This window comes from Marmota flaviventris, chromosome 18, assembly GCF_047511675.1.
Source record: "Marmota flaviventris isolate mMarFla1 chromosome 18, mMarFla1.hap1, whole genome shotgun sequence".
Classification (NCBI taxonomy): Eukaryota; Metazoa; Chordata; class Mammalia; order Rodentia; family Sciuridae; genus Marmota; species Marmota flaviventris.
Genome location: NC_092515.1, coordinates 29,177,402 through 29,199,493, shown reverse-complemented (window position 1 = coordinate 29,199,493; position 22,092 = coordinate 29,177,402). Strand labels below are relative to the sequence as shown.

General features: G+C 45.7%; 1 protein-coding gene across 3 annotated transcripts in view; it reads left to right on the top strand.

The window, feature by feature from the left end:
• Abcc12 (ATP binding cassette subfamily C member 12) overlaps positions 1-22,092 on the top strand; it is a 59,280-nt gene that overhangs the window by 3,243 nt on the left and 33,945 nt on the right. For 2 of the 3 annotated variants that reach the window (XM_027939188.2, XM_027939189.2), the window contains exons 3-11: positions 1,270-1,417; positions 1,704-1,937; positions 3,381-3,554; positions 3,955-4,102; positions 7,019-7,167; positions 9,446-9,553; positions 11,375-11,653; positions 15,528-15,599; positions 19,278-19,402. In XM_027939188.2, the coding sequence (XP_027794989.2) occupies positions 1,270-1,417; positions 1,704-1,937; positions 3,381-3,554; positions 3,955-4,102; positions 7,019-7,167; positions 9,446-9,553; positions 11,375-11,653; positions 15,528-15,599; positions 19,278-19,402 (1,437 nt within the window). The remainder of the gene's footprint in view (positions 1-1,269; positions 1,418-1,703; positions 1,938-3,380; positions 3,555-3,954; positions 4,103-7,018; positions 7,168-9,445; positions 9,554-11,374; positions 11,654-15,527; positions 15,600-19,277; positions 19,403-22,092) is intronic. The other variant, XM_071604155.1, reaches the window with a different exon arrangement.

Genomic DNA, 22,092 nt, shown 5'->3' with positions numbered 1-22,092 from the left:
GTGTTAGTTGTAGCCTTGCCATTGCTTCTAGAATGGTACTTCCCCTCATCTCTGCCCTGAAACCATCTCAGCCAGTGGTAATTTCTAGATAGAATCTACTGTCTGGAGAAAGTTGCCAGGCAGCACTGAGAGAAAAGGGCTGAACCGGCATTTGTGGAGTACTGGATTTTCCTTCCAGCTCTCTGGCCTGACTCTCTCGTTTTTCTTGTGCCCTTCCATCTACCCGACATCATCTTAGATCCTCTTCTATGCTGTCTTCTGTTTCAAAAGCTTAGACACCAAGCACATGCGGGCTACTCAATGATATACCCATCTCTAGTCCTGGCCTCTCTTCCAGATTCTGAATCTGCACACCTAGCATGACACTGCACAGTGACATTTGGGTGACTCACAAGCATCTATATCCAAATCTGAATTCTGTGTGTGTGTGTGTGTGTGTGTGTGTGCACATGCTGGAGATTGAACCCAGGGCTTTGCACGTGCTAGGCAAGTGCTTAAAACTACATTAGTGATCTCAGTCCCAACTTGGTAATCTTCTCCTCGTCCTCTTTTCCCTGACTCCTTAAACTTCCTTCACATGGTTGGTCAATCCAAGAAACTGGGATCCACCCTTCTCCATTCCGCCCATCTCTAATTCATGGGTGAGTCTTGCTGTCACTCCCTTCCACCTTTCCTTGCACCCACTACTGAACTGTGCACCTCCCACCTGGATTCCAATAGTCTTCTACTGTGGGATCCTTACCTTTCCCTTGCTCCTCCAATAATCCATTGCTTTCACAGCACCTGAGCGATCTTTTAGATAAGTGAAATGGTCCTGTTATAGTGGCTTAAAAACCTGGGATGGCTTCTCTTGCACTTGAGATTGGAATACAATCTAATCTCCTCATGGAGGCTGTTGAGGTCCCGGGAGATGTGGCCTAGCTATGCCTCTCAGCCTCTTGATTCACATGCCACTCTCCTGTCATGCTGGTCTTTCAGATCTTGGAAGTGGACAGTCTTCTTTGCCCTGGAGAAGAGCTGGCCAGGAGGCAGTACAAGCAAAGGCAGAGTGTGCCCAAGTGCCAGCTGTTCAGCCCTGTCTAGGCATTGCCCTCTGCCCCTCCTGTAGGCCACCTGCCCAGGCAAAGAAGAAGGTGAATCCATGCTGCTTGTCTGAAGGCAAAGCACCGCTCCCAGGAACAAGGGCTGTGTGGTACCCCCTGTCAGGGTGTGCCCACCACAGCAGTTTTAAATGGCAATGTTAATATCTTTTCTGTTCTTTCATCACAGATTTCGAATCCTTTGGGATAAAGAGGTAGAAAGGGTGGGTCCCGAGAAGGCCTCCCTGGGCCAAGTGGCCTGGAAGTTCCAGAGGACGCGTGTCTTGATGGACATCTTGGCCAACATCCTATGCATCATCATGTCAGCCATTGGGCCAGTGAGTGGGGGCAGCCCTTCTTCTGCCTTGTCTCCTAGGTCCCCAGCTGGGCAAAGCATGGCATTAGTTACTTTCTCTACGAACTGGTGGGTTTAGTACATTGTCATTATCTTTGTGCTCCTCAGGGGCGAATTTTCATAAAGTTAATCCTTGTCGAGCGCAGCAGCCACTGAAATTAATTAAAAAGTTTGCCTCATAAAGTCTGCTTGCTGACATTATCTGAGGCCTCGTATACCAACCTCCACCCCCAGTGGCCCTCTCCTCTCTCCACCGCGGTGTTTTACAGACGGTTCTCATTCACCAAATCCTCCAGCACACCGAGAGCTCCTCCAGGAAAGTCTGGGTTGGCATCAGCCTGTGCATAGCCCTTTTTGCCACCGAGGTTACCAAGGTCCTCTTTTGGGCCCTTGCCTGGGCCATAAATTACCGCACGGCGATCCGGTTGAAGGTGGCCCTCTCCACCCTGGTTTTCGAAAACCTGGTGTCCTTCAAGACGTTGACACACTTCTCTGTTGGTGAGGTAAGCTTGTCCAGAAGGAGTCTACTTTTGGAAAATTAATTCTTGAGTTTTTAAGATGTGTGAGAGGTCTGGATGGAGCACTAGCCTTTCTTTTGATTATCCATATCCTATCCATCATGTTGCATTTCAGAGGGGGTGGGGACTCAAGACATGGGAAAAGTTCAGAGAAAGGAGAATTGGGTGACTTCCTAGTTACAGCTGGGACAGGCCTCCGAGGTGACTTCATTCTTATCCCTTTGGTTTTCGATGAAGAGCACAACCATAGGTATTCAATAAAATTGATTGATGGGTGGATCCAATAATTCCAATTGTGTAGCGTTTGGGATGCCAAAGCCATTATGAAAACCATGCCTATTGTACTTCAGAGTTGACATTTTCTTAAGCCCTTAATCCTCAGCAATAAAATCCTTGCTGCTTATTCAAGAAAATTCTCCTAATCAAGGGAACCCCAAGTGGTGCGAGTTAAGAGAAAGGGCTTGCCTGGCTCTTACAGTTGCTCTTTTCAGTGTGTTCAAAGAGTCCCACATCAATTATGATTAGATTCTGAAAGTAACAGAAACCCCCAAATAACAGTGGATTAACCAAGATGAATTTATTTCACCATTTAAAAGGAGTCTGGAAGAGGGCAATCCAGGGCTGGCAGGAGGATTTCAGGATCCTTCTCTTTTCTTCGTCACTGTCTTAGCATGTAGTTCCCACAATGGTTCAGGATAGACTCTAGAGATCCCAGACATCCCAACCATGTTTCAGATAGTTGGTAGGAAGAGGGAGAGAAAAACAAACATGGGTGTGTCTTCCAAGTTGGGTTGGTTCCTCTTTAGAACCCATCCCAACATCCCATGACACACTTTGACTTGTATCTCACCATGCCCTTCCCACGGTCACCCCTTCCACCAAGGAGGTTGGGAAATGTAGTCTTTTAGCTGGGCTCCATACTGCCTGAACTCTGCTGCCTAAGAAGGGCAAACAGATACAGAGTGTGCAGCAAGCAGTCTCTCCAGCATCACCTAGATGGTTCTATTACTCTTTTTTTTTTTTTTGTGGTGGTAGGGTTATGGGGGATTGAACCTCAGGGGCACTTGACCACTGAGCCATATCCCCAGCCCTGTTTTGTATTTTATTTAGAGACAGGGTCTCGCTGAGTTGCTTAGCACCTCACCATTGCTGAGGCTGGCTTTGAACTCGAGATCCTCCTGTCTCAGCCTCCCCAGCGGCTGGGATTACAAGCGTGCACCACTGCACCTGGGGCAGTTTCTATTACTCTTTAAGTCATTCCTCTTCGGGATCCTCAGTCCTAAAAGACTGGCTTCTCCAAAGTCATACCAGAATGAGACCCCAAAACTCATCAGGTGCCCTGCCCCGTTAGCCATTCAGAAAACCCTCAGTTGAGGAGATGTTTGAGTTACCCTTCCCCAAGCCTGAACCCATGTGCTTTCTTTCCAGGTTCTCAATATACTATCAAGTGATAGCTATTCTTTGTTTGAAGCTGCCTTGTTTTGTCCCCTGCCAGCCACCATCCCTATCCTAATGGCCGTTTGTGCAGTGTATGCCTATTTCATTCTGGGACCCACAGCTCTCATCGGGATATTCGTATATATCATATTCATCCCTATCCAGGTAATGGCAGACCTCTGCGATTGGAACCGCTCACTGTACATTTGCATTTGCGCTCATGGAATTGGATAGAAGGCTTCATTTCTTTTGCTGGCACAGTGTAGTTTTTGAAGAACTTGAATTTGAATAATTTTGGGGAAAAGGAGCATGCTCCTTCAGTTTGCCAAAGTCCCCAGCACTCCCCCCTTGCATCCTGGCAATTCATTGTGTATCACCTGCCTGATCCCCAGCGGTTTCCCCCCAGGCCAGGTCATCTGCCAAAGCTCAAGGGAAGGACTCGGCTGAGAAGCTCAGCCAACTTCTCAGAACTTTTCCTGGCACTTGTGCTCCGGTCCCTAAGTGTTTAGGCCAACTGCAACTCAGCAATTCTCCCCCGAACACAGTGTTTATACCTTGCTTTCAGATGTTTATGGCTAGGCTCAATTCAGCTTTCCGAAGATCAGCAATTTCGGTGACAGACAAGCGTGTTCAGACAATGAATGAGTTTCTGACCTGCATCAAGCTGATTAAAATGTACGCCTGGGAGACATCTTTTACGAACACCATTCGAGGTAGGGTGAGAAACTGCTGAGAGAACCACTTACCCTGTAGAATGTGTTCTTCTAGGGAGTTCTTAAGGTTCCCAGGGCCAGGCGTTGCAGAAGTGAGTTGAAGGAACCCCCTGAGATGCTCTGCAGGTTCAAGGATTTTCCCAAGGATTATGGAGATTTTATAATCTTTATAAGAGAGCCAGGCATCTGTTGTGATGAATCCCAGGGTGAGCAACATATGGTTGTGATTTTACTGGGGCACGGGATCCTGGCATGACCAGTACCTTTGATAAAAGGTAAAATAATCAGTAAAAATAATCCACTAACATTGTAAGCAATCGAGGAGCTGCCTCAAGCTATTTCTTTGACTTATAAGAAATCTACAAACACACACACACACACACACACACACACACACACGCTCACACTCACACACACACAAATCTCACCTGCATCAGCTTTGTGTTTGAATGGCCCACTGACTCAACATTTCTTGGGCAGATTGAGGATGCATTTTTAGTTTTTTTTTTTTAAAGATGATATTAAAAACTATTTCAATCAAATATAAATGCAAATCTTAATTGCAGGGACATTTCCATAACTGCTGACATGGACTCAGGTGGTTGGCCAATTAATGGTATGAATCACAGTTACAATCGACTCTCTGGATCTACGATGACACTTTTGCATCAGCGTGTAATTGGGGCTGAAGCTGTGGGTCTGCACATCAGGGAAGTGCTTTAGAAAAACCTGCTTCTGAGCTTGCTGAAGAAAGTACCTCTGACGGGGCACATCAGCCTTCCTACGGGACTCTCTTTGAGGGCTCAGACACACTTCCTCACATTCTGAACTCACTTCAACACAATCTCATTTGGTTTCATTAAGTTTCATCCCATTTTCAGCTCAACTCAATTTAACTCAAATCAGTTTAATTTACAAAAAAAAAAAAAAAAAATCAAATTCCTACTATGTGTAAGACCATGGGAGTTACACAAATGATCAGGCAAAGGGTTTCTGATTCTGAGATTAAAGGAGGTTGAGATGACTAAGCTCAAAAACAGTCCCAAATTTGTTGGCTCTATCTCTAGAATATACCTGGAATCCATCTGCTTCTCTCCACCCCACTGCCACTCCTGTTCAAGCCAATCTCCTCTCCCGGGCTGTGGCGAGGAGGTTTAGTTGTGCCCCCCTCCTGATTTTCACCTTCCCCCTCAAAACATTATGCACCAGTGTGACCTTTCAAAAATGCCAATTAGGTCCTGCAGGAAACTCTTCGGTGGTTTCTTAAAACACTTTGATTTTTTTCAAATTTAGATGTTTTGAATTAAGTCCAAATTCCTTATAGGTTATTGGGTCCTACTCGATCTGTCCCTGGTGAACACTCTGACCTCACCACATTTTAGTGCAGATTTTGAACCTTCTGTTTCTAAAGCAAAGTGTCTCACATCCCTCATACCTCAGGATCTTTGCACGTGCTATTTTTTTCTGCCTGGAACCCTTCTTTTATATGTTCACAGTGACTCTAATTTGATTTTAGGTCTCTTCTCAATGTGACTGACTCAAAGAGGCCCTCTGGACCAGAGCCCTAACCATGTCTGTGCTCTACCAATGCCTCTTCATCACTCTACCTTGGTCATTTCTTTGAGATCATTCAACAAATTTATAATTATCTTATTTAATTGTTTCTTTCTTTATTGTTGATCTTCCCCCACCAGAAGAGGGCCAAGACCCTATTTATTCCTCTATTCCCTAGCACCAAATGCAATGCCTATCATATAGTAAACATTGAATTAAAATGTGTTTGATGAGTGAGCACCTGAATTGATTATTCTGTAAGACAAAAAGGGGACGTGCCCCAGGGAGACCTGAGAGAGGCTGCCTGGAGCTCCTGGGGGGAAGCACACCAGGTGGGGAGGTCAGGAAAGGCTTCCCGGCAGAGGACAGGAAGGATGTGGACACACAGAGATCTGGGGCTTCCCCAGGTAGGAGCAACATCCTGGGGGTGGAGATGCAGGTGCATGCTTGGGAAAGTGGATGTTCTGGGGTGAAGGGCACATGGGTAGCAAAGCTCTGAATCCCAGTAGAAGTGGGTTCTGATTCTTCCTCGATCTCTTAAAAGGCAAACTGGTTAACTTGTTAAGGTAGTGTCCTCTCCTGTCAAAAGGGCCTCATAATAGCCTCTCGTCAGGGTGGTGAGAAGAACCTAAAGAGATGGGGCTGTGAAGCATTGAGTGGCGCACCTGGCTCGAGGAGAGCACTCAGTAAGAACAGCCGCGGCCGTTGCACAATTGATGTGAAAGGGTTTTTGCAGATGAGGCTGAAATTGGAGCTGAGAACTGTAAACACCAGGGGAAGATGGTTTGGATTTAATTTGTGAGCAGTGCAGAGTTCTGGGTACCTTGCAGTCTCACGAAAGGGAAAAATACTCTTTTGAGTGTTGGTGGCTGGTAGGGGACATCAGGGTCTGGTAGTCTCTGGGACAGCAATATTTATAAACTTTTTTTTTTCAATGAGTTCCCAACATATAAAAGTCGGAAAATAGCTCATAAAGGTCCATACCTCAAACTTCAGAAGAGCTGAAGGAAACGCTGGGCTCCCAGGCACTCATTGTGGTCTGGGCTCTTCATTCGGTCACATTCCCTCTGGGCCCACCCCCTCCTCACTCCTGTCACTTACAGTCCTTGCCTGGCCCTCGTAGGCATCTGAGCCTGCGACTCTTGACACATAGAGTAACAGGACAGGAAGGGACCTTGGAAACCATCCAGTTATGGCAACCGACTCTGGCTTCACATCCCTGCTGGGTTTGGTCCGGGGCTTCTGTACCACTGGAATCACTGACCCTCATTTGGCGGAGGACCAGGCAGCACGGAGACGTGTCTTCTTGTTGGTGCTTGACATACAAAACAAGGCCACCTCAGACTGCTCTCTGTTTCACAGATATCAGAAAGAGGGAAAGAAAATTGCTAGAAAAAGCTGGATATGTCCAGAGTGGAAACTCAGCCCTGGCCCCCATTGTGTCCACCATAGCCATCGTATTGACATTCTCATGCCACATCCTCCTGAGGCGCAACCTCACGGCCCCTGTGGTAAGAACATCTCTAGACCTGGCCTCTTCTGTACCCTGCCCCTGGCAAGCCCCTTCCCACCTTTGTTGGACCCTGGCCTCAGAGCCCCCAATCACAATAGGCTACTAGGCCCGAATCCAGTCCAAAGTGACCAGGATTCCAGGAGATCCTAACCATGATCCTTACCCTCTGTTCATGGCAGGGCAGGGGTGCCAGTTAACAGTGGGATATAATTTTATGTCTGGAGAAAAGATAGAAACCCAAATAGCACCTGGATGTTTTATTCCTATACTGTATACTACAAGAGGGAGAATTTGAGAACATTCCCTGGGTCAAAGGACTTGGAGGTCTTGGGAGAGGCAGTGTTGGGTTCTGAGCCCATCCCGCTTAGGAGCCAGGTCTGCCCACTACTTCCTAGCTATGAGTTAGGGCAAATCTTTGAACTTATCTTGCCTTGGTTTTTATTATCTTTTAAGAGGAGGATAATCGTCCCTATCAGTGCAGTTGTGAGGACTGAAAGAGTCATTTTATACAAAGCACGCAGAATCACCCCTGGCCCTTAAGTGCTGTATCAGTGTTTGCTGTTCTTATTAGCCTGATTCTCACCCGGGGCCAGGCAAAAGTAGGTTGCAAGCCTCAGGGGGGAGCCACGATGAATGTGAGATGAGCTTGCTTTTTACAATGGACCTGAGCCTTCGAAGGTAAAGAAACACAGAGCCAGAGAGAAAATAGCCCTTGCCTTAAATAAAGAAAAAAAGCAACAAAAATATTAAAGGAAATGTCTTCAGGACAAGTAGTTGGAGGAAAGTAAACAAGGGTTAGGGAGAGAGACAGAGAGAGGGATAGAGGCAGAGAAAGAGAGAGAGAGAGAGGGAGAGATGCTTTTATTTTCTCAAGATCTTCGGCAGGTAATCTTCGCCAGTTTCTTTTCTGGAATAGTCAAGGGATTTGAGCCCAAAGCTGAAATCAATGGCAGTGATGTATTGAAAGCTGATGAGAACACTGCCCAATTATTGCGCCTGCTTTCTATGATCCCAATTTGTTTTTCCTCCAATAAAGCAGTAGCACATCAAGAAAGTCAATTTGAAACCAAATTAAGTGCATATAGTTAATATTTTCTACTGTGATGGTTTAAAAAAAATTTAGATCCAAACCAAATTCTCTGAATGCAAAACTCTTATTTCTTTGGATTCAGAATCGCTTGCAGTTGCTTCTTTTGCTAGGACCATGTCAGTAGGAGGTCAGCTCAGACGTTTTTGGTCATGTCAGACAGCCCAGGTGCTCTGTCAACGAAGGCCTGGATTCCAGAGCAAAGGTGGTGTTTTGGGACCTGAGAGAGAATTGCTTTGGGGGTGTATTTAGGATGAGATGTGATAGGAGCATCCTTCATCATCCTCTTAGCAAAGTAAGTAGAATTAGTTGAAGCCTGGGGCCCTGTCCATGGGACCCTTTCAAAAACAGGCAGCATCACTTAGGATTTGGTGAAGGAAGTTGTGTTATTAATTTTTAAAATGGGTGGCTGGAGAGAGGCTGCTAATTAGAAGTCAGACAGATGAGAAGATGAAGTCTCAGAGATGAGATCATGCACCCCTGGGGTACCCAGAGAAGGGAGGTAACTTGTTTTCATTCACCCGTAATAATTACCTACTAGGTAAGATTCAGAGAGCAAGAACCCGAGGAAGACAGGAGGTGACTTTTGGGGGAAGTGCAATGGAACAAAAGCTCTCAAATCTGTCATTGGTGTGTGTGTATGTGTCGGGGGGAGGCAGGGCACAGAGGCCAGGTACTGAGAGCAGGAGAGCTGAAGGTCAAGTCAGCAGGGGCAAGCAGATCCTTCTAGGGAGCTACCACTTCCATCCCTGGGGTTATTATGTGTGGTGTAGAGAAGGGAACCTTTAGTCCCAAAGGGTCAGATGGCCCTGAAGAATAAAGAGCAGAGAATGACCTAGGAAAATCTGCACATTGAATGGTCTAGACTTAAAGAAGAATGTGGTGTGGATGGAGATTTCCAGAAGTATTCAGTTAAAAGGCCTCCCTTCTGGTTCAACAGAGACAAGGGGATACATTTCCTACCATTATGGTGAAAATTCAGAAGCAACATAGATGAGGATTCCACTGTCCCTAATTTTCTAAACCCATGGTTTCTGAGCCATGAAATGAAAAAACCAAAACGTTCCTCTGTGAATCCCAACTGTGCTACCATTTTTTATCTCAGTAAGTTTAACCCCCATGGATAGAATAGTTTAGAGTCAACACAGCTTCCCCTCCTAAACCCTTGTGTCTCTCTTTTGTTCTTCAGGCATTTAGTGTGATTGCCATGTTTAATGTAATGAAGTTTTCAATTGCAATCTTGCCTTTCTCGGTCAAAGCAATGGCCGAAGCCAATGTCTCTCTAAGGAGAATGAAGGTATAACTAACACTGGGTGAGTAGGGAAGAGAGATCTCATTTCTGGGTGGGAAAATTCTCAGATCTGGGGATGCTGCACCAATCCACTGGAGAGCTGGGTCCCCTGTTGGGTTGACATTGAGAGAAGGATATCCATTTAGAGTTAGAGCAATAAATAAGCATGGAGGAGGGATCCGTGTGAGTTTTATAGGTGTTCTGCCCTTGTGGGAAAAATAAAATAGAATCTCTGTCCATGGAGATGATGTTCCTGACCTTTACTCTTGATCCAAACAATAAATTTAAAATTGTTCTAGCAGTGGGTATGGGTTTGCTCTGTTGCTCTGAATCTTCCCCCCCTGTTTACCTAGTTTGAGCTGCGATGGGTGTGATGATGGAAGTGATAAAGAATAAAGTGACCTCCATTTAGTCACATTTTATTCACTCATCAAAGATTCACTATGTGTCTTCTATATACAAAGCATGTGGGAAGTTCAAATATAAGAGAGTCTTTACCTCAAGTGCCCCCATTCTGATCTAGGACCGGGTACACTAGTAATTTATGTACATGGTAAGGATATTAAGTGACATGCAAAAAGTATAGACAAAAGTGGTTTTGAAGTCCAGGTGAAGAATGGAGAAAAGGGGCATGCTAGTCAAGAAAATAGCACTTCAGATATTTAGGAATTAATCATATGGTCCTACTCACCCAAACCAGGCATCTGGAAATCATCATCAGCATCTTGGGTTCCCATACCTCTCTTCTCACTCTCCACATTCAAGAATTTAGAGCCCTGTTGAGTCACCTCCTGATCACTATATGCTCCCCATTTTGAGAGGCACCATTGTAAGAAATGTTATTGCTTTCTAAAGGCAACACCAGAATCACCACCACCACGTGTATATTATTACAGCTCTCAGAGAGCTGTTGAAATATTGGTTCCATAATGGATTCTTACATGCTTGAAATTCTAGAACACTTGTCCCCTCCAGGACTGACCTCAAGCCGTCCATCAATGGCTCCTTGGTTTTGTCTCTGTTGTTTCCCATCCCCTTCCTACTTTGAGCCCTGTGACTCAAGTACTCCTGAACTTCTTGTTGACGCCTTCCCCCCTCCCTAACAACAAACCGTGTTCTGCAGGCATCCTTATCTCTCCCATGTTGGGTCCTCCACGCACAAGTTCTCACCCTCCCTCCCGTTCCTCATCTCTGCCCGTGTAGCACCTGTACAGACTCAGATTGGTCGTCAACTACGTGGACCTCCAGATGGGGAGACAAGTGTCCCTTCTCTGGAAATTACAGTGCTTTGTCCTTGTCACATTTCACTGAAACCATCTATGCATGTTCCCATCTCCTCCCAGACAAGGACAAGAACCGGCCTCATTTTACATTTGCATTTCTGCTGTTTATCCCCTAGCCAGGCACATGGTAGGCACGTGGCAAACACTTGGTTGAGCAAGGCGGAGTGGGGATGTAAAAAGAGGACACAATAGAGACTTAAGCACATGACCTTGGTTTTACATACATTAGTGTCAAACAGAGAAGTTCCACAGCCAAAGGCAGGCAAAGGCGGATTATCTAACACATGAGTGTAAAATGTAGCTAGAATCAGCATTCTCCAGTGTAGGTGACCCACATGAGCCTCATGGTTAAAGAGGCATCTGTCCCAGAGAAAATGTAATAGTGGACTATTCTTCTCCCGGGGAAATAACTTCAGAATATCTTTCCTGGATTTCTTGGGTAGAATCACCAAGATTGTGATTTGGGGGTCATTAGAAGAAATATTGGGGAGATTCTTGCAAATGGATGACATCTGCCCATCTAATTTTGTCTCTTTACTCTTAGAAAATTCTCGTAGATAAAAGTCCCCCATCTTACATCACCCAACCGGAAGACCCAGATATTGTCTTGCTTTTAGCAAATGCCACCTTGACATGGGAGCAAGAAACCAGCAAGAAGAATAACTCAAAGAAAGCGCAGGACCAGAAAAGGCACTTTGTCAAGAAACAGAGGCAGGAGGTATACGCTGAGCACAGTCCATCGGCCCAGGGAGCTGCTGGCTCAGAGGAACAGAGTGACAGTCCCAAATCAATTCTGCATAACATAAGCTTTGTGGTGAGAAAGGTGGGTGTGTTAGCTTTGCATTTTATAATGAAACACCTCAGACAATTGACTTCTAAGTTGCTTTGGGCTCATAGATCTGGAGGTTTCCATCCAAGATTGGCAGCCCCTTGGCTTTGGGCCTTTGGTGAGGGAAGCTCATCCTGGCGGGAAGAGTGTGGAAGAGCAAATCACTTGCATCATGAGTAAGGAGACAAGAGAAAGAGAGATCAGGTCCCACATCCCTTTTGAGGGCATGCCTCTAATGACCTAAGACCCCTCCATAAGACCTCTTCTCCTAAAAGTCAACACCACCTCCCAATAACATCACCAAGCCTTTAACACATGGACCTTTGGGGCCCTTTTGATAACCAAACTGTAGTGAGTCTAAAAGTATGGCCTCCTTCCTCTTGTATGGCATAGCTATGGCCTTCTAAAATTCAGTTTGAGCTGGAAGAAGTTGCAGGATGTCTCTCACCAGATTCTTTGTTGCCTCCCCCACCCCCAACCCCAATTTAAAAACTAGGTGGGTAAACATTGGAGACATTCTCCTCAAACTTCACTTCTGGAAGATGACTTCATATTAGTACTGGTTTTCAATGCCTCCTTTGGAGCCAGATGCAATTTTGAATGGAAAATCCATTTCAGGTAGTTAGCCTCAAACTGACTAGCTTTTTTATTAGATTTTTTTTCTTAACATTGGAATATTAAGATAAATCATAATAACGGACAGGAGCACTTACTACTTACCAGGTACATAATTAACTCATTTAGCCACTCCAATAGCCTTACGGGGTAGGCACTATAATACCCCCACTTTATCATCGAGGGAACTCAGGTGTCTAGGAAGTTAAACAACTTGCCCAAGGTCAAATGGCAGAGGAGGACTTGATACACACAGTGCCAAACTCCAGAGTTTATACTCTGAACCACCATGAAATATTGCTCTTGTAAAAAGTAAAATGAGATCCACAAGCAACCCAGAACAAAGCCAGCCAAGTCAGTCAGACACTGTGGGTCCTCCCTTTCCTCAGGACTGAGATCAGGGTTTTTAGATGAAGCTATGAATTTAGGGAATTCTTGGCTTGCTCTTGCATCTCCTGCATGTATTTTCTTGCACTGGGAACCTGGCATTAGCATTCCCAAGGTGGAGGTGTTGATTTTGCTACAGAGGGCTCAGCATTAATCTTTTGCCTAGTATTTTAATCTCCCATCTTGTTGACTCTCTCTCTCTCTTTCACTATGCAAATACCATAGAAGGAGAGGTTCTTATTTATTATGCAATGTTAAGCTTAATAGCAGCGTGAAAATAGTACCTCTTGAGGCTGACAAGACTGTCTGCCACATATTTATTGAAAATGATATCTGATATTTGTGGACTGAGTGCAGTGGAGCTCGGGTCTCGGTTAAGTGCTATTGAATGCAGCCACTCTGCCTTCTCCTCTCTCTATCGTGGCCTCTCTGGTGCAGCCCCTGACTGCTCCAACCCTGCTTTCCCAGTTGCTTCAGAAAGGCCCTAGCAAACTGCCCCCATATAAAGAAACTGCCATTTAACTCTATCATTGCTTTACTCCAAATGCTCTTTCAGTATGTTGGTAATGTCTGGATCTGTACATCAAGAGCATGGCCAATATTTTGTAAAATAAGCAGGAGCTATAGTTGGGGGCCATACAGTGAACATGTGGGTTCAGAATATGCTTCTGGAGACTTATGGACCTTGGTTCCAGTACCAACCACTTGACTTTGAGTATATTGCCTGAGCTCCTGAAATCTCAGTCTTTTTATCTGATCCATGGATTTTATAATAGTACCTATTTCACAAGGTGGTTGTAAGAATAGACAGACTCATAAAAAAAATACTAAGCTCAAATTGTCAGCTGATGTCAGCACCTGCTGTTGCCTTATTTCCTTTAACAACAATCATGTCCAGCTGAAGTGCTGCTCTTAAATGTCCTAAATTTAGGCCATCTGTGCTTTCCCAATTCCATTAGAGTCTATCCTCCAGGATGAGGTCAGGGTGTGTTGTTCAGAATTATGTCCTTAGCCCTGAGCTCAGGGCCTGGCTCAGATGTTCCCAATAATGTTTGCTAAGTGAACACATAAAATAATCAGAAGCCTGGAGGATGCAGGCCTCATGGATTTTCTGCTGAATATAAGGATAGCTCTAGAGGGCTCTTATCTGGCCCTCCAAAATGGACAGGACTGAGGGAGAGCCAAGTACCCAGTGAGGCTGGATCCATACCTGTGATCTCTTTGTCCCAAGGTTTCCATGTTATCAAGTTCCTTGAAGTCCTTTTAGTGGAATTAAAAAGGAGAGCCTTCCTATACCTGCAGCTCTAATGAAACTGTGAGCTCTCCAAGGGCGGGGACCACATCTGTCCTGATCACTGTTTTATCTCCAACCTAGTATGATATCTGGAATTCAGTAAAGAGTTGTCAAAGGAATTATGATGACAGGTGGCAACCCTCAGGTGTTGAGTGTGGCAGGCAGGTGATGGGCCTTCTGGTCTAGCATGAGGTGGGAAAGCAGCCATATCTGGCCCCATGTTGGGCATCTTTGCTCTAGGGATGGCAGGGAACAGGGCTAAATGCAAATGTTCTAGAATGTTCCATGGGAAATATCGTAGTCTCTGCTTGAATGCACCCATAGGCATGTTGCTCCCTCAGAGTCTCTATCTGAAGACTCTGCCTATAGTAAGTAGCTCCCTGCAGAGGTCTGTGTGGCCTCCTCCCTTACTTCCTTTGGGTCTTATTTAAACATCAATGTACCAGATGCTATGCATGGTCCATATGTCTTGGGTCTTTAGTTGTGTTCTGGCCAGATCTACAGATCTGTAGCTCTCCACCCTACCCACTGAGCTCTAAGACCTTAAGAGCCCAGGGAGCAGCCCACAGACAATGACTGTTGGGGTGTTCGTATAAAACCATACTCAGTTTCCAGGAGTTTCCCTGCAGCATGGCGCTTCATTGGCTTCCTGTGAGAGCTGACTTAATATACCTTTTGGGGCCACCTTCCCTTTTCTATATCGCTCCCCTCTTCCCTCCTGTTGTTCTCCTGTACCTCCCAAATTTGTCGCTTTCACTCAAATCCTCGATTAAGTGGCTGATTCTGGGAGAACTCAAGACATCCTCCTTTCCAGGAAGGCTTTCCTGGCACACCTGCGCCCCCACACGCCCTGTCTCTTCCCCGCTTTTCACTTTTCCCTTCTATGGCTTCCTGTCCGTCTTCTCCAACTAAAACGAGCTCTGTGGGGACAGACACAGAACCGATCTGTTGAGCTCCTTGTTGTGTGTGTTGCTGCGGGTGCTCAGAACAACGCCCGGCACATAACGAGTGCTAAATAACAATTTGATGGTTGAATTCATAAATCTGCCACTGTAGAGTCATCCATGAGTCCAACATGTTGAAATAGTACAACTGTTCAGTATTTTAAAATTGAGTTGTTTTGGTGGAGGAATTCATTTAAAAATGACTTGAAAAGCACCCAGCTCGCCATACTTCAAAGGCTACTCCCAAACCCCTGGGCTGTAGAGACATTTAGCTTACATTAGATTTGCGTTCCTGGGACTTGGGCACAGGACAGTGCTCACGTCCAGGGCCTGTGTCTCTCACAAGGCTGTTTTACATCAGTGCCCGTACATGATTTCTAGACGCCCTCTGGGTGCTCTGCTATGCTGCACAAGGGAGAACACTTAATTAAGACTTACATTTCTGCATCTTCCCGGGCTGTGTGTGCTGAGTTTCTGATGAGAGTCTGCGGCAGTCACATCAGAGAGCCAGTCGTGACCCCTTGCCCTGTCCGAGCCTAGCCAGCATAGACTGGGAGGGATGGCTTTGGCCCATGACCCTCTGAGGACTTAGGAGAGTGACTGTGGCTTATCTCTATTTCTCTGGCAGGGGAAGGTCCTAGGGATATGCGGGAATGTCGGAAGTGGAAAGAGCTCCCTCATTGCAGCTCTCCTAGGACAGGTAAGCCGAGTGGTGGGTGCTGTGAAACAGGGCATCAGAATGGCAGTGAAATGCTTATCCTCCTGCGGAGTTTGGGGGCTTTCGGGTGGTGGAATCGTGGACTCAGTGCATGGGATTGGCTGCACTGGGCACTGTGCACATAGTTAATGATGCTTTCTGGGAGGTTGATGTACTTAGTAGCTCTGTGCCCCTCAGCTAAACAAGGGCTAAGCTTTGCACGCACTCTTGAGTTTGCTCCCTGAGGATGTGTGTTAAATGGTGCCTGCTTCCTTACCTAAAGCCCCATCTTGGTCAAAGGAAGCGATGGATCATTAAGCTCATGGTTTTCCCCAGGACCTGAGCTGCTCTGATTTAGAAAATCCAGCAAGGCAGCTTCATGGAAAACAAAGGAGTCTGGCATTCACGGTGACTTCAGATGTCCTTTTCTCTCGTTCATCTCCATGTCCCCAGCACCTGCCCCAGTGTCTGCCAAGAGCAGATGCTCAACCAGGCCTGCCTCCAGGAAGGAGAGGTTGAATGGAGGCTTACACTAAAGCAGCAACGTGCCTCCAACTTCTTTACAAATCTTGTGCAGGAAGAGGGAAGAAGCTGGGTCCTGTTCCTTCTCTCCTACCTCTAGCTGTGTGACTCCAGGGGAAAGGGTGAAGTCGTTTACTGCATCCGCAGGCCTCCGTGTTGTCATGGCTCCTAAGTCGCATCCTAAATGAATGAGAAATTTTCTGGGGAAAAATATTAAGTTCCTTCTTCTTTTCACTCCACTGTCCCTAAAGATAAGTTTGGGAGAAGTTTGTTTGTTTGTTTTCCAGCTGGGATTGCGTGCAACAGGAAGAGGCTGGGGTGTCTCTGAGGAAACAAAGATACTTGGCTCAGTGGAGCAGAATGGGGAGGGTCGTGTGTGTTTTATAAGCTCCAACATGAGGAACTTCTTTCAGTCTCTGTTGACTACTCTGTAGAAAGAGTGAAATCCCCTTTTCTGCCTGGAGGTGGAGGCCAGGGCTAAGTGGGTGAGCCCCTGAGGTCACCTGTGCTCTGGGATTCAGCATGCTTGCCTAGTGATGACCCTGGAGTTGGCAGGGATGTTGGAGGTGATCCAGCCCAATTCTCCCCATAAGAGCATGGATCCTCTTGACAGTGGAAGAGATGATCCAATCTGTGCTCAGGTGTCACCAGTGATGGGGAAACAATAGCTTCATATAAAGTTCCCTCTTTGGAGTGGTTTGATATATACTGAAACGAAACTTGCTTTCTTTTAACTTCTGTCTTTTGGTCTGCTCCTTTGGAACTTCTCAGAGAAAATAGAATCTATCCCCATGATACAGTGGGGAGATCAGGCCCCTCACCATGGGCACAGGGGAGGCAGGAAGCCCATGGGCTCCAGTCTGCTCACTGTTTAGCCTTGGTTAGGTGAATTAACCTTTCTGAGTCTTGTTTTTTCATCTATAAGATGGAGCTTAGTGAGGATGAAATGAGAAAATTCATGGAATAGTCGTAGGATAATTCCCAAAGCCAGTCATGGTGATAAAAATCTTTATATATACTTCACAAGTGCCTGAAATATACCTACACATTTTTCCATACTTTTTATTGGTACATTATAGCTGTATATAATGGTGGGCTTCATTGTTACATATTCGTACATGCACACAATGCAACAATATAATTTGGCTAACATCACTCCCCAGTATTTACCCCTTTCCTCTTCTCCCTCCCCGCCGGTCCCTTTTACTTACTCTACTCAGGTCTCTTTGATTTTCATGAGATTCCCCTGCCCCTAACTTTCTTTTCCTTTTTCCTCTCTAGTTTCCACATATGAGAAAAAACATAACCACCCTTAACTTTCTGAAGTTGGCTTATTTTGCTTAACACCATGTTCTCAAGTTCCATCCATTTTCCTGAAAATGACATGATTTCATTCTTCTTTATGGCTCAGTAAGACTCCACTGCCCACACATTTTTATCTTCTATCGTTATTACAGTTATTGTTAACATCATCGTCTCTCTTCTGAGTCTAATTCTATGTCTCTTGGACCATTCTTGAGATGAAATGGCACCATCCTTTAACAGCTTTGCCACCTTCCTTCCCTGCCCTCAAAACAGGGGAAAAAAACAACCCTGCTGCTGTCCCCTGTGCATCAGCCTGAGCACATGGCCTGTCTCAGACGTCCTCTTTCCCAGTGTCTTTGAACATTGCACCATCACTAATATCTACCATGACCTAACAGAAGCCGATCATGTGGGGTCATCTTAGATGGCCTTATGTACCCAAGGGTCACAAACAGGAGTTCATGCATTTTTTAATTCTGATTTGTTATATGCAACAGTGGAATGCATTACAATTCATATTACACAAATAGAGCACAATTTTTCATATCTCTGGTTGTATACAAAGTATATTCACACCATTCGTGTCTTTATACATGTACTTTGGATAATCATGTTCATCACATTCCACCATCATTTCTACCCCCAAGTCCCCTCCTTTCCCCTCCCACCCCTCTGCCCTATCCAGAGAGTTCGTCTATTCCTCCCATGCCCCCCTCCATACCCCACTATGAAACAGCCTGATGCTGGTTGTTTTAATGGATCATAATAGTAGCCATTATTTATCAGGTGGTTAGTATATGCCCAATACTGTTAAGACAGTTCATGAACTAGATTTATTTTTAAGATAAAATTTGTTTGTTGAGATATAATTTATATATGGTATAATTTGCCCTATTTAGTTATATGAATTTTGACAACACAAATATAAAAAATGGCAACAGTCAAGATACAGAATATGTTACCTTGTTCTCCTTTACTTCTTTTTTTTGAACAAATGGAGAAATTAATTTTAATATATTTTTATTTAACCCAATGGATTACCAACATAATTTGCAAAGAAAATAATTATTAGTAAGATATTTCATGTTCATTTTGTTTATCCTAGTAATTCTTTGGAATCTAATGTCTACTTGACACATAGCACACCTCAATTCAGACTAGACACATTTCAAATACTCAGTGGCCTCTTGTAACCAATGGCTGCCATATTGGCTCCTTTCTCCATCTTTCACCTTTTGGTGAGGCATATCATGCATGTTTTTTGATGAGATTGCTCAATGTTTGAAAAGTCCCAAATGTCTCATATGAAACTAGATTTTTCCATTCCTCTTGAAAAAGCAGAAACTCTGATAACACCTGGCCCACATTCTTGCATGGTGCCAACTGTGCCACTGAGCTGTAGCTACCTTCCTTAAGGTGAGGCACACTAGGGCCACTACCCACAGCAGTGCAGGCTGTGTCCTGCTCCCTGGGGACTTGGCTAAGGAGGGCCAAAGCCTGTCAGTGCACCTGGAAAAAAGGGAGCCTCTTGTGATCCGTTGGCTCAGGAGGTGTAGTTGTAGTTGGCACAGGGGTGCCGTGTGTGACATGGCCCTGCAGCCTGTGCTCTCCAGTTTGCAGTAGGGCTTGCCATTGCTTATTCCCTAATGTTCCCTCCTGGGCCCTTGCAGGTGTTTGACTTTGAGACTCTCCATCTGCAGAGCTGGGCTTCGCAGAGCACGGACAAGGCAAATTATCGACCTCTTGCACCTCCATAATCAATGCTCACAGAATAAGGGGGTGGCTGAGAGCAACGGGCTTTTGTAAAGGCCTCGAGGTTTGGCTCCTGAGGCTTTTCTGGTATTGTCACTGCAGATGCAGTTACAGAAAGGGATTGTGGCTGTCAACGGGACCTTGGCCTATGTTTCACAGCAAGCGTGGATCTTTCATGGAAATGTGAGAGAAAACATATTATTTGGAGAAAAGTACGATCACCAAAGGTAACATTAACTTTTAAAGTGCGAAGCTCTGTAGTATTTGGTACGCTCTGTTGCAGATGCTGATGCCATTGGTAATGATCGCTAAGTGGGTTTCTTTAATGAGTTCTGATGAAACATTCATAGGATCCACACAAGCACAGTTTTTTCCCTTCCTGACCCAAGAGTTCGGGAGAGGCACATTCTGCAGACCTGTGACTGCACACTGGAGGAGAGGATGCAATTGACACTTTGTTCCCAGGGCGGAGCACCATATGTTCTGTGGTTCTCTGAAACAGGGCATATGTTGTCTGACTGGAGAAAAATGAATCTGGCAATTTTGCTTTAGGCTGAGTAACCAAAAACTTCACTTGAAATCATGAGCAGCAGGCATGCAATTAATCAGCCTTGACATTGTTAATTGACATCCGTGTTATCAGGATATATTGTCTTTAGTGTCCTCCAAATGATCTAATGAAATAAAAGCAAAGTTTCAGTTATAATTATTTGATACACTTTAGGCCAGGTTCTTTGCTGAGTGTGGTGTTTTGCCATGTGTATTCTCTCATTTGTATCCCCTAACCATCTATTTAGAGGGATCCTGGCATTGCATCCCCATTTTACAGATGAAAAACTGAGAATTGAGTTGACTGGCCCAAGGTCAAAGTTATTAAATGGCAGACTTGAGTTTTGGATTTAGTCTTGAACCCCAGCATCATTTGTTGCAGTTGGAACTGCCTGACAGTTGGGTCACTTAGCAACCTTCTTAAGCAACACTGTGCTGAAATAAAGAGAGAGAGAGAGAGTTGGTTTTAGGAATCTGGCTAAGTTTGAACTTCCTCATTCTGTTGCTTGAACCCACACACTCTGTCCCTGCTGACTGGCATTGGCCAGCATGTTCTTTCTCAGCAAGGGGCCCATTACGCCACCTCCTCCTCCCTTGGCCCCTGCCATCCTGTTAACAGGAGGCTCAAGCATGACAGGAAGCCAATCAGCATGGGAGTCCTTGGCAGTGGCCAAATCATTCTGCTCGGGTCTCCTGGACCTGACCCCCTCTGTCTGTGCCGCTTCCTACCACCACCTGGAATGCTTCTCTTTCCACAGAAGCAGCCTGGAAGGAGGGTTCCTTTATTTATCAACAAGGAAATCAAAGCGTAGATAGTTACCAAATGCCTGCAACATGCAGGACTCCACAGGGGACTCAGAGATGGCCTGGATGAATCTTTGCCCATAAGGTGCTCAGATCTGGAAAGGGCTGTAAGAGATGCACAGAAATGTCAGTACCTCAGGGAGGATCATGCTGAGTGGCATGAGACCGTGTCAGGTTGTCCAAAGGCAGCAGGGATCACCAGAGGGGAGAGATCAGGCAAGAGAGGGTGGTACTTGATTAACCTTGAGGGATGAATCAAGTACTTCCATTCATTGATACTTCAGCAGAGGTCTGGCTCCTAGGTTAGAAACTGTGACTCTCAGGACCACAGGAAGCAGGAGGATAGGAGGGAATTTAAGATGGGGTGTGGTGAGGGGATGAGAATATGCTGAGCGGCCTGGCCTTGTGGTTGAAGATTGGCAAAGACATTACTTGATGGAGGATTTGCTGTGCACAAGACTTTGAGGCAATGGCTTTGCAGTGTTTTCCCTCCAGTGGAGAATGAGGGCCAGGGAGGTACAGTCACTTGTCCAGGGTCACCTCATGCAATTTAAACCCACAATATTCTTATTTCAAAGCCTCCAGCCATCACCACTGTGTACTCCAGACCTGAGGTTGGTGTATGAGTGTGATGCTCAGGATTGTGCCCAGATTCTCTTCTGGCTGTCAAGTGCTGCCTGGGGCCTGAGTGCCACCTGAAGGGCAGCATTTCAAGGCCTGCCCGCTTTCTCCCTTGCCACTGCACCTTTATTGGGAAGGTGTGCCTTGTGGAGTCTGAGAAGTGAGGCCTGCCTGTTGTTGTGCATGGCGGAAGCAGGGTCCTGATGATGATGATGTGATAATGATGATGCTAATGATGTCTGTCAATCACTCAGTCAATCAGCAATCAACCCTGGTGGAGGTAGGCAGCCTGTGCAGCGGGATACAAACCTAGGGTCCAGTTGTAAGGTCTGGCAGCCGCTTGGAAGGGGCCCAAACCTGACTGCCACCTGGCACATGGGCCATTTAGAGCAGAAACTAGTTCCCAAGGTGGCTGGCTGAGCATGGTTGAGGGGGACTGCATTTCTTTTACAGAAGGGCCGAATGGGGTTGAGGTGCACAGAAAACTGAGGAAGGAGATTGCAGGCTTCTTTCATGACACCAGCCTGGACATCCCACTAAGCTCTGACTTTTATAGATCACTCAGTGCCAGAACTCACAAGGGGTGGATTTCTCCCTGGGGCTGAGTGGTGCCATGCCCAGTGGGACAGCTCTAGTGCTGAGCCTCTTAACTTTGGTACCGTTTGCAGATGAGTTGCTTGTCCAGCCGCTTAGGGCCTCATAAATCAAACTCCACAAAGACTGAACTCCAAGACTTTAACAGAGGCTGATGCAAAATAAGGAGCAAAAGAAAGGCTGAGAGGCCCCAAAGCGAGAGTACTACTCCCATGTGGCCTCTCTCCCTTTCGGTGACATTCTCTGTGCCTTCTGGTTGTCCCAGGAGGACCCTATTGTCTCCAACCTGGTAGGAGTGATGGGTGGATGTGGCAGTTTTCTGGAGCAAAAGGGGCTCAGTAGATGCCAG